The sequence below is a fragment of the Xenopus tropicalis genome, chromosome 2 (assembly GCF_000004195.4).
Source record: "Xenopus tropicalis strain Nigerian chromosome 2, UCB_Xtro_10.0, whole genome shotgun sequence".
NCBI classification, from domain to species: Eukaryota; Metazoa; Chordata; class Amphibia; order Anura; family Pipidae; genus Xenopus; species Xenopus tropicalis.
In genome coordinates, this window is record NC_030678.2 from 134,950,989 (window position 1) to 134,963,919 (window position 12,931).

A 12,931-nucleotide genomic window follows, 5' to 3' on the forward strand; every position below is an offset into this window, starting at 1 on the left:
CACTGGCTGATTTACATAAACAGGTAGCAGGTGGAGGTCCGCCTTTCACTGCTCCATGTTTGTCACTTCAGATACTTTTCATGTAATATTATCATGAGTGCCAATGGCATCTTAGATGCCCTGACCACTGGAGAACAAATTGCCCTTTGTGCTATAGACCTAATAACTCACGCTGGTAGTGCAGGCTGTTTTTAAAATACTCTGTGTTTTTGGGACAAGAAACCTGACTGATCAGGTGAAAACTACCCCATGTGCCATTAAATTAAGGCTCTTTGAATTAGCCTATACACTAATTAGCAAGAGGCAATGGAACCCGGCACCCCAGACTTCCTGTATCATCTAGAAAAAGCATGTCACCTAAAGGCTGCATTGTATAGATCAAAATAAATTCAGAAACAGTCTGCATTTTTTTAAATGCTCCAATGTTCCACCTAGTGATTGATATTAGAATAGCACCCAAGCAGGAGTAATAGGAGCAAAAGCAGAATCTGGGAGAGGAGAACTGAATAGGTGAGGCAACAGCTGCCTGAAATGACTTGCATTGTGTTGGCTGTTTCTAAAAGCAAAGGATTGTGTATAAATGACCTAGATAGCTGTCTACACACCAAGGCAAAAAAAAAAATTTCAATGTGCACCGGGGCACATTCATTAAATTATGAATTATGAGTACGATTTGCGAAAATTTGCGTTAAATATGAAAAGTCACGTTGCTCTTGTCCGAAAATATTGTGGTACGATCCGAAAATTACGCAATGTTCGTATCCGAACGATTGTAAAAGGTTGGAAAACCTTTCTGACTTTGAACCTTCAGTGCATGATTTTGGAAGCCTCCCATAGCACTCTGCAGCTCCAACCTGGCCAAAGGAAAGTCAGAATACTGAAGCTTGAATGAATCCCAAACTTTCGTACTCGTTGCGACAAATACGATTTTGTCACAAGGTACGAAAAAGTTGCGCAAATTAACGAAAATATCACAGAAAATACCCAAAACTTAAGAAAAAATACGAATTTTTTGTAATCAGACCTGTCGTACTTTGATAAATGTGCCCCTTAATTTTGGGGAAAAATAAAACTAATTACTTTGTCTTAAATATTTACAGAACTGCACTGTTAATCCAAAGACCAAGGTTACTGAGAGAGTTGAACATTTTGGGCATGTTTTCAAAGAAAAGTTTGCTAGTTCTGTTGGTCAAGCGTGCGCAGAAATTGGATACAAGGTAATAAAAAATTAGACAATGTTTTAAAGCTATTACGTTCTAATAGCATTGCGTTCTGGATTGTTTTCTTAGATATAAATGTATGAAAATATGTAGGACTAAACCTGTCCCCGCTACATTGCATTGGTGTGCACTGGGCCCTGATATTATCAGCTACCTGCCACAAGCATTGTAGTGCTTTGGAGATCATGGTGCGTTGGAGGAATTTCTGGCCGAATTAGGCCCCGCTGGTTGGGTTGGACCAAGCTGCATTCACACCCCTTGCTCCCCCAGTAGCGAAGCCACTGAGTGCCATAAAGTAGTCTTGCTAAAAAGCACCTCTGATCACCTTACTTAACTCAAATTCACTTGAATGGGAGACTTGGATAGTGGGGTTCAGATCAATTTGGATTACATGTAGCAAAATACTTTAAAACTTGTTTTTGTTTACATTGACTCTGCTAAGCTATTGTAACTCTTTAATTAGCTGCATTCTGTTCAAGCAGCAATGCAACGTACACTGACAAGCACCTTAGGTAAAGGGTAATTAATACTAATTTGTGTTGTGGGAGACAAGCTTTGATACTGAGAGTGTGGGAGAATTTCTCCTGAAAAAAAAAAAAATAAAACCACAGGATTTCATCATTTCCAGAAAGGTAACAGAAAACTCTCATACAGAAGGGATACTTCCATACAAGCGTACAACAGAATGGATACTTCCATACAAGCGTACATTACATCATCAGAAGATAAAATTACTATCTTGTGTACATTGTTGCCTCAATACTTTTTAATAACACTCTTATGTGGCCTTATGATTAAATAATTGCAAAGATTTGGTGATCAACATTTCAGACCTCTTTATTATATTTTTTCGTTTTGATTCTTCTAGTAATTTTTTTAAAATAGAAAGTTGTCTTTCTCATTGCACAAACTAAGGGTTACCTCCTAACATCTCCCTTAGTCATTTAATGTAAAGTAAAGAGAATCATAAACAAGCTTACCTTGGGTGTTGGGTGGACCTTTTTATTACCAGGCTGGCAGCCTTTAGAGCTATATACTGGTCAGCTGATGTTTTTCGTTGCCAGTAAGTACCCACATCTAGAATGTTTTACAAAAGATGTCTATAACAATTGTAAGTGGAGAGTGTGACTGTCAGCCACTGTAAAAGTGCCCATACATGCACCAATATTATTTTGTACGATATTCAGTGCATGTGTGGAGGGTTGACGAGGAGACCGATATCGCCAAAAGCTTTGGATATCCGTCATCTCGCCAATTGCCCAGGGTGGAAAAATTTGATCCACTCTGTTCTTTTTCCTCAAGACACCCTTCAGGAGCCAATTTAAGATAAACGTATTTCAGGCATCCCTAAAGTATTTGCTTGTATAGTCAAATTCATTCCTCACTCCCAGCAGTCAACTTCTTTGTCATCTTATTTCAAAAGCATACTGCATTTTGCGAATAAGAAGATTAATGTAAGAGCAGGAATATTGTACATAGAGCTTTTTAGCTGTGCAAGAAATCCCTTCAACCCCTAGCAATCAATGATGCATGACATTATTCAGTAGGGCTGCTTGTTGGAGATCAATGCACTGCATGAAGTTGGTATCCAATACCTAGCACCCTATTTGCAATTGTAAGCCAAGCTAAAAACAAACTAAGGTATGTTATTTGCAGTGATCACAATTTGTGAGAACTTGTGACAAGGTATTATTTTTCAGTACTTTTACTTTTTTACTTTTCTACAAGTAAGAATAACTTGCCTGAAATATCTACCTGTAACTGAAATGATGGATAGGTAATAATTCTAATGTAGTAAGCCATTAAAGGGATATTTCTTTGCAGAGGAATTGTTACTGCCCAGACAAATAATGATACAAAATGCATTTCCCTCTTAGATTCTTAAACTCTTATTTGCTTAAATATTTTTTTATTATACCTCCATTTTAAAAAAAAAAGATGTTTGCATCTCTGTATTTTAAATGTATTTATATGTTTCTTATAGAGGTATAAACTTGGAGTGCGCTTATATTATCGAGTGATGGAAGCTATTTTAAAAACGGTAAGCATTAGATGTAGGTACTAAGTGCACAAGTAGGTATGTAAGAACTAAACAGTGCATTTTTAACTGTCCTTTTTTTTCCATTACATTTTAGGAGGAAGAGCGCTTGTCTGTTCACAATTTCAGGTTTGTTAGCACATGTATTTGTAGTGACTCTTTTGTACAGTAGAGTCATTCAAAATTACACTGAAAACCTGCCTCCTGTTATATAACTAATTTCTTCTACTTTGTGTGTTTTTTTACTATGTAATCAATCATTCCTAATGGATCCAATATTTAAAAATCCACTAATAGATGAACATTAAAAAAACACTTTTTTCATTTATATAAGCTTTGGCCAGTGTAGCAGTTAATGTACAGACTTTGTTTTTCTATCTTTTTTTCTAGCAAGCTGTTGAATAATGACATCTTTCATATGTGTTTGTTGGCCTGTGCTGTTGAAGTTGTCATAGATTCTTATACAAGTAAGTATTATGTTCTCAAAATAAACTAATTACCTTGAAATAAGCTATGCAATGCTGGTTTTGTGGTTAAAGCTTTACTGATTTTGCTAGAATCTTGAAGTGCAACAATACAAGTGTTAAAAATTCTTGGAATAGTTAGGTATTAGCTGTAAAATTCAACACTCCTTACCATAGTCACTGGGAGGGAAAGCCAAAAAGATTGCAGAGTGTGGTTAGTTGTCTAGGCTACTATCAGTGGCAGAAATGGAGTTTTTACCATTAGCACAATGTTACAATAGCACAATCATGTCACTTGGCCTTACATGTTTCGGGCATCACAGGCCCTTTTTCAAGTGTGACAAAAGGGCCTGTGATGCCCGAAACATGTTGTGTGGGTTACCCCATAGCAGTGAATCTGCATTTGTCCTCCAGTCTCTCATTACTAATCATTACCAGTTGGATTACGTGGTGTAGAAGACGAAGCACCAGTGAGACCATGTAGGACAGAAAGCTATCTATTTTCAGTGTATAACTAACTCTGGTTATAAGTAAGACACTTGGCCTTACATGCCATGTGACATGATAGTGCATTTACTAAAGTAGTGATGCTCATTTAACATAAATTCAGGAGTCTACAATTTTGAGAATGCCAGACATTCAAAGTTAGAACATTTTGCCTATGTACTGTACAGTGAAAAAAGGCTGTAAATTGCAAACAAGAAATAAGCGAAGAATTACAGTTTGCCGCATTTGCAGGCAAAATAATATTTAAGTGTGTGGTAATATAAGTGTTTGATGCATTAATATTAAAGTTTGTCTAAATGATTTTTGTAGACTTAAAGGACAAGGAAATACATTACAATATGTTTTAAGTATTTAATAGCATACCCCCAGCTGTACCGAATTGCTACATTTATATTACATTCTTATTTAACTGGCGGTCAATCTGAAATACTGCTCTGACGCTTTACAGTTAACCTATTGCACATGTTTTTTTCTGGAAACAAATCCCAAAAAAGGTCCAAAAAAGCCCAGCCTGAAAAAAATAGACAGCCATCTGAAATTTTGCGCTGTGTATGTGTTACACTATATGTGGTGACTTATGTATGTACATACGTACATCTTTATTTATAAAGTGCTACTTATGTAATAATAGGTTAATACAAACGGGGTTATTAATATAATAGATAAATACAAAGTATAGAAGTACAGTTGCAATAAGTTAAGAGTCAAAGAGACAAGAGGAAGGAGGTCCCTGCCCCTTAGAGTTTACAATCTAGATGGGAGGGTAACTTACTCAAATAGGCAAATATAAGTGCTGTAGGTTGCAGTGGGTGAAACTGCAATATACAGTAAGTGCTAGTTCCCAGATCAGGTGCTGTGCGAGTGTTCCAAGAGCACATGAAGAAAGTAAGGCTTTATTCTGAGAACATGGTTAAAGAATTTGGTACCACTGCATTCAATGATAATTTGTTTTATTACCAATCTTCGCAAATGTACTGCCTTTGTACCTACCAATAAAAAGAAGTTTGCAAAAGTTTAAAGCATCTTTTACTACCAAACTGGTAACGGGCCAGAACAAGGAGTAGGCAGAAGAGATACACTTGCTTAAGGTGGCCATGTTAAGATTTTGCTCTCCCTAAACCTTTTCCCACCACTGCAAATTGCTCCTTGTTTTGACATTATAGTAATAATAGTATATTACAAAAGTATGAACTTACATAGTTCAGGAGAGGGTCGATAACCTTCTACCTCCAGAGGGGAAGACTTATTGGCATACTTTACATTGCAGTATAAGAAGTAGTGATTTTTGTTTAAGTATTGCATTTGGGAAAAATTGTTTCTTTTGCAAAGTTCTATGACTTTAGATTAGCAAAAGGTAGACATCCCCCTTAAATAGACTTTCGGCCCTCCGTATGAATCTTAAACTTAATAGAGAAAAATTCAGTGCTTAACTTATATCTTCCTACTTGTGAACATTTGTTGGTTATATAAACAGTGTTTCTAATGTTTATTTACTTATTTATTTTTATTTTAGGAAATACTGCTCAGGCATATTTTAGTTCAAGAACCAATCTGTCATTTCCATGGATCCTTCGGGTATTTGAAATTAAAGCTTTTGACTTTTACAAAGTAATTGAATGCTTTATCAAAGCAGAGCCAAGTTTAACAAGCGATATGATCAAGTACTTAGAGCGCTGTGAGCATCAAATTATGGAGAGCCTGGCTTGGCAATCAGTAAGTAAAGCTTTTTTTCCATTGACTTGTCCAGCATTGTACATTATTAAGCAACGTGAAACCGTTTTATAAATCTTTACTGAATTTTTAAATCCACTTTTTTATCTATAATTCACAAATTCACAGAGTAATGTTCCTGCTAAACTGTGCTCTCGTTCTTCAGCACAAAGCTTTTGAACTAAGCACAAATTAGGGTGCATGGACTTTGTAGGGGTGCACAGTCCCACTCATCATGCTACAAACACAATTTTAAAAACTCTGCATAAAATTCATTTTTTTGATCACAGTCAACACAAATTTGGGGAATCTTAATTTAGAAATGCAGTATCCACTCTAGGATAGGTTTTGAACCTATTGATGTTTCATATCTTTGCTCTTTATTATGTAGTAAAACCTGGCCCATTCTGTTGCCTCAATTACCTTCTTTGTATATTAAAATCCATTTATGACTGGATAGGAGGATTTATTTGGCTTGTATATGTCAGCTATATTTATTTTTGGGGGTTCTGATGGTGTTTATAAAATATTCTACATAAGCCCAAATGAGCTCGTTTCAAAAAGTGTCCTTTCCTTTTCAACCAGGATACCCAAGATATAAATATTAATTTGACCTACATAATGTTTTATATATTTGTTTATTATAATTTACCCTCAAAGCCTATCAGAAAAAAACTATAGGTATTTTGAAATAAAAATTAGTACAGGTATGGAAACCCGTTATCCAGAATGCTCCAAATTACGGAAAGCCTGTCTCCCACAGACTCCATTTTAATCAAATAATTCATTAATTTTAAAACTGATTTCCTTTTTCTCTGTAATAGTAAAACAGTACCTTGTACATGATCCCAACTAAGATATAAATAATCCTTATTGAATGCAAAACAATCCTATTGGGTTTAATTAATTTTTTATTGATTTTTTAGTAGACTTAAGATATGGAGATCCAAATTACAGAAAGACTTCTTATCCGGAATACCCGTGGTCCCGAGCATTCTGGATAACAGGTCCTATACCTGTACAAAGTGTGCAAGGTACAGTTACATTAAAGCAGCGGTTCACCTTTAAGTTAACTTTTAGTATGTTATAAAATCGCCTGTTCCTAGCAACTTTGCAGTTGGTCTTCATTATTTATTTCTAATAGATTGAATTGTTTGCCTTCCTCTTCTGACTATTTCCAGCTTTCAAATGGAGGTCATTGACCCCGGCAGTCAAAAAACTATTTCTCAAAGAGGCTACAATTGTATTGTTATTGTTACTTTGTATTACATATCTTTCTATGCCGATCTTCTCTTCTATGCAGATCTTCTCCTATTCATATTCCCTGCTCCTGTTTAAACAGCCTGGTTGCTAGGGTAAATAAGACCCAAGTAACCAGATAGCTGTTGCAATACCCATCTGGAAAGCTGCTGAACAAAAAGCCAAATAACTGAAAACCCATAAAAAAAATGAAGACCAGTTGCAAATTTTCTTAGAATATCAATGTCTACATCATTCTAAAAGTTAATTTAAAGAGTAAGAGCTAAGTGGATGAGATCCCAGCCCCATGGGGCTTTCTTTGTTCCAAGAAAAGTTTAAATTTTTTTTGTAAACTTTGTTTTTATTGTTTTTTTACATGTTTCGTTGGTACATTTATTTCACATGTTACATGTATATCATTTTGTTTATTATAGAGAAAAATGAAAAGGTTAGGGGAGATGGGAAGAGGGGGGAACGGGGAGGGTATAAGGGTCAAAAAACATTTTAACATTTTGCGCTCTAGGTCTCTAAGCTGGTACTTATCGTCCCTTACTAGCATTTCAATTTCACCTTCACTTATTTTTTACTTTTATCCGTTTTATTTAGAGGGGGTCCTACCCATTGCAGTGTGTTCGAGAGAGATTGTCCTTATTTAGTATCCAGGTGTCCCATATCTTTAGGTATAGGTCAGTTTCGTTGTCCAATTGATATTTGAGAGCTTCGTTGGCGTGTATATATTCTATTTTGTCCAGGACTTTTTCTATGGATAGTAGATTTGATTTCCATTGGGCTGCGATGTGGATTCTAGTTGCCTTGCATATATGTTGTGTTAAGCGTTGTGCAGAGTTATTGAGGCCTTGTAGTTTGTGTCCTAGGAGCATTGTCTTAGGGCATGGTTGGATGTCCGTATGGAACATTTTAGAAAGGATAGTGGCTACTTTTGTCCAGAGTTCTTGCACTGTTGGGCAGGTCCACCATATATGCCACATAGTGCCTCGTGTGGTGCAGTTCCTGAAGCAAAGTGGTGACGATGTGGGGTAAATTCGGGAAAGTCGTTCGGGGACATAGTATGTCCTATGGAATAGTTTGAGTGAGGTTTCCATTATAGTTACGTTGTAGCTACCTTTGAATATATTTTGGTAGTTTTTAAGCCATGTTTCTTGGGGTATTTCTGTTTTTCGGTCTTATTCCCAGTCTAGCATATGTTGCAGTTTATTTTTTGTATGTATATGATTTAGGTGGTGGTATAGTAGAGATAGCGTTTTCCGGCCCATTGGTGAGGCCTCGCAGATGGTTTCCATTGCTGTTTTATGCATGTTTGTTTTTCCCCATAGTTGTTGTATAAAATGGGTTATTTGTAGTGCATGGAAGTGTTCAGTTGGGGGTACCTTGAATTTTTGCATTATTTGGGTTAGTTGTAAAGGTTTGGATCCGTCTGTGAGTTGGTAAGCAAAGGATATTCCTTGCTCCGTCCACCATTTGAGTCCTTATTGTATCCTGGGGTGAAAAGGTTGTTTCTCCATATTGGTGTCAGCCTTGAGGGCTTTGATGCTAGCTCATATTTGTATTTAAGTGTGTTCCATAGTTGCAGCATTTGGCGAGTTATTGGTGATATGTCTTTGAGCATTTTAAGATCTTGAGTCGGATTCCAGATTAGGCTCGTTAGAGAAGTCGGTTGTATTAGGGCAGATTCAATTTCGACCCAGAGTGGGGCTAGTGTTTCTCCATGTAGTGGGGCAATTTGGGCACATCTTGCTGCCCTGTAATATTGTTGTAGATTTGGGACTCCGAGTCCTCCTTTTGATTTATGTAGGCACATTGTTCTTTTATTAATCCTTGGTCTTTTATTGTTCCAAATAAACATCATAACAGTTCTCTGGAAGCTTTGCAAGTCTCTCTGTGAGATTGCTATGGGTAGGACCCTAAAATAGTACAGCAGTTTTGGTAAAGTCGTCATTTTAATACAGTTAACCCTCCCCATCCAAGAAATTTGTTTCTTATTCCAGCCCTGCATTTCCTGTGTTAAACTTCTATATAGTTGGGGGTAGTTGCGTGTGTACATAGTGTCTAGGGTGGGGGTTAAACTTATGCCTAGGTATGGTAGGTACTTCTCCCTAATCTGGAACTCAAAGTTGAGTTTAATAAGTTTTACCGTGTTTTTGGGGATATTACATGGCATAAATTCGCTTTTGTCTTGATTCAGTTTAAGCCCTGACACTTGGGAGAAGTCCTGAATCAGTTTCAGTAAATTAGGGAGAGTAGTGAGTGGGTTTGTGATGGTAAGCAATAGGTCGTCTGCAAACAAGGAGATTTTATGTTCTGTCCCCGCAATTTTTACACCTTTAATGTCTTGGTGTTGCCTAATCGCTATAGCTAGGGGTTCCATTGCTAGGGCGAAGAGTGCTGGGGACAGTGGGCATCCCTGTCTTGTGCCTTTTTGTATTTTTATGTTTTGTTTTGTATGGATGCAGGGAGTTTTAATGTGGCTGTGGGTGTGGAATAGTATGTTTGTAGGATATTTATGAAAGAGCCTTTTATTCCTATTGATTGTAGGACAGTTTCTAGGTAATCCCAATCAAGGGAGTCGAAGGCTTTTTCTATATCTAATGTCAGAATTCCCATTTGTGTGCCTGCTTTTTTGGTTTGGTGAATGATATTTAGTATTTTCCTAATATTGTCTCCTGCTTGTCTAAAGGGTATAAATCCTACCTGGTCTTTGTGTATGAGTTTGGGGAGTTGTGCTGCTAGTCTCTTGGAGAGGATTGAGGTTAGTATCTTGAGGTCCAAGTTCAGGAGCGAAATGGGGCGGTAGTGTTTGGGATGTAAAGGGTCTTTGTTTGGCTTTGGTATTAGTGTGATGTGTGCTGCTAGTAGTTCTGGGGCTATTTTTTTGCCTTGGGCAATATAATCGTATAGGGTTTTCAATTGTGGTATTAGGATTTCTGAGAATTTTTTGTAGTAGCCAGCCGATAGACCATCCGGTCCTGGAGCCTTCCCTAGTTTAAGGTTTTTGATTGCATCGCCTATGTCCTCTAGTGTAATGCTTTCGTTTAATCTTTCCACTTCTGCTATTGTAAGGGTTGGGGTTGGATGCTGTGCGAGGAATCTATGTGTAGCGTTTCTGTTAGGTTTATGGGGTTGGGCGTATAGTTTTCTGTAGTATTCAAGAAATGTGTCTCGTATTTTCTCTGGGTTGGAGGTGATATCTCCTTGAGGGGTCTTAATTCGTGGTATTTGATTAATCTGGGTTTTGTCCTTTAGTAGTTTTGCTAAAAATCTGTCTGGTTTGTTGCAGTATTTATAGTATTTAAAGTCTGTCCATCTTATTGCTTTGTCTACCTTGTGCTTTTGCAGTGTATTCAGTTCTTGTTTGATAGCCTTGATTTGTTTGGTTATTTGATGGGAATATTTTGTTTGGTTTTGTTTTTCTAGTATTTGTAGGGATTTTTCTAGCTTATTATTTGTTTCTCGTTCTTTTTTTTGTTTTATTGCTGCTTGTTGGATGAAGTATCCTCTTATAGTTGCCTTATGGGCAGCCCAGATGATATCTGGTGTTACTTCTGGGGTATTGTTTTCTTTAAAGTAATTAGTCAGGGTGGTTTTTGAGTCTATGACTAATTGAGGGTCGCTAAGGAGGCTTTCGTTGAGTCGCCACCGTGTGTGTTTTATTGGGGTATCTAGTACCACTAAAAGTGTGGCAACGAGGTCGTGGTCAGACCATGGGCATGGCTTTATGCATGATTCTTTTAGATTAGGTGTTGCTAGTGTATTTAGTAGAATTGTGTCTATTCTAGAGTATTGTTTGTGTGGGGCAGAGTAGTATGTGTATTCCCTTGTCTTAGGGTGTAGCTCTCTCCATGTATCTACAAAATGGGTTGTGTTGAGTATGTCCTGGGTTGCCCTTGCGGCCTTATTATCTTTAGTTGAGTGTGTTGAGTTGGATTTGTCCATTACTGGGTTAAACGGGAAATTAAAGTCCCCACACCATATATCGATATTAACTGGGGTTTGGGTAAGTTTCCTGGCTAGCCGGTTAAAGAAGGCCTTAGGTTTGTCGTTTGGTGCATAGGTAGCAGTTATCCGTATGGTTCTTTCGTATAGGGTGCCCATAATAGAGATATATTGTCCTTCCTTATCTAGTTCTGTTTCAGTAATTATTAACGGTAGGTTATTGTGTATTAATATAGCAACTCCCCTATGTTTTTTCTGGGGGGCAGATGATAGAAAGTGTCTAGAGTATTGTCTGTGGAGGAATTGTGGATGCAAGGTCTTAGTGAAGTGGGTTTCTTGAATGCAGATAACACCCGGGTGCAGACGTTCATACCATTGGAAAGCTTGTCTACATTTTCTAGGGGAGTTCAGTCCCCTAGCGTTGTGGGTTATTACTTTTAATGCCATTGCTTTTTATTTGTTATGCTGTATGATCGTCTGCAGCCGGGTGGGCATGGTGTACCTTGAGTTTTATAATAACAGGGTCCGTATCTGCATTCCTCACAGTGGGAGTGCGGATAGGGAGAGACATGCATACATTTGACATTAGTGTACCATACAGTCTTACTTGACCTAGAGCGCTTTATAGACTTTTGAACTTTAACTAATATAAGCATAACATTGAAACTAAACAAGCAAAAAAAATAGTTGCAGATTTGTCAACATATTATGTTTTGCAGTAGAAAATCCCTCTGGAGGGATAAATGACCTGACCAGGTGGCGACTGATATTAAGTTGTCGCCGCGGGGTTAGGTGGTGTGGGCAGCATCTGTTCCAGGTCCGAAGTAACGATTAGGATGTCCAGTGCTATGTCCAGCATTGAAAAGTTTCAATTTTAAATGTTCTTGCCTTACTCCCAAAATCTTCTGTGGAAGATTTTCACTGAGGGTATTGATGTTTTTTATAGGTTTCAATCCAGCACAATATATGTCTTACTCCTGCTATTACTAGAGCCTCTGAATGGCCATAATTACAAGTATATATTAGTCATAATTATTACCTTCTCACACCCTTACAGGAAACACACATTTTTAGTAACATAAGTAAACAGCAATTATCGTGGTATAAATATTTAGCCTTTGCTTAACATTCATGTAGACCTTTCTGCTATACATAACTTATGCTGTGTATATCCTCTGGAATCTTGAATAAAGCATTTCACTTTTTCAGTTTATTTACATATAATAACATGAGCCTTCAATCTCTTGTAGAATTTTATCCTTATAAACAGTGCTTAGTAATCTTGTTTGTTTTTATTACCTGGATTTTGTGATGTCACTTGCATTGAATCACTAATTAAAGCAGATGTATTATACAAAAAATGCACCCCATTGTAAAATATAATCTTAAGATCACTTTAGACATACAAGAGCTGTGTGAAAGGGCTTCTGGGTACATTATTACTTATTTATTTTGCCAACCAAAAACAAAAGAAATACTGTACAATTCCAAGCAGTCCTTTTAGTAGGTTATTGCAGGCATTCAGTTACATACGATAAGCCTGACCAAAAAGTATTCATATTTAATTATGTATTTGGCTGTAAACCAGTTAAACACCAGCTATTGGTAGAGCATTGGGTACATTGCAACTCTCTTAAACAGGATGGCCTTCGCTATGTGGAAGGAACTACTGGAGGATCTTGTTAAACTATATACCTCCCACTGCCACTGTGATGAGTAATTGCTTAAGTCAAATGATAAGATGGACGCCAGGAGCAATCAAACTTTAACTCTTTAGGTCTCTGGTACATGGGGAGATTAGT

At 37.2% G+C, this 12,931-nt stretch overlaps 1 protein-coding gene across 1 annotated transcript in view; it reads left to right on the forward strand.

Annotated features, from left to right (window-relative positions):
- rb1 (retinoblastoma 1) overlaps positions 1 to 12,931 on the forward strand; it is a 95,299-nt gene that overhangs the window by 21,673 nt on the left and 60,695 nt on the right. The window contains exons 13-17 of the mRNA NM_001282525.1: positions 1,101 to 1,217; positions 3,205 to 3,261; positions 3,356 to 3,387; positions 3,649 to 3,725; positions 5,743 to 5,942. Coding sequence (NP_001269454.1) covers positions 1,101 to 1,217; positions 3,205 to 3,261; positions 3,356 to 3,387; positions 3,649 to 3,725; positions 5,743 to 5,942 — 483 coding nt within the window. The remainder of the gene's footprint in view (positions 1 to 1,100; positions 1,218 to 3,204; positions 3,262 to 3,355; positions 3,388 to 3,648; positions 3,726 to 5,742; positions 5,943 to 12,931) is intronic.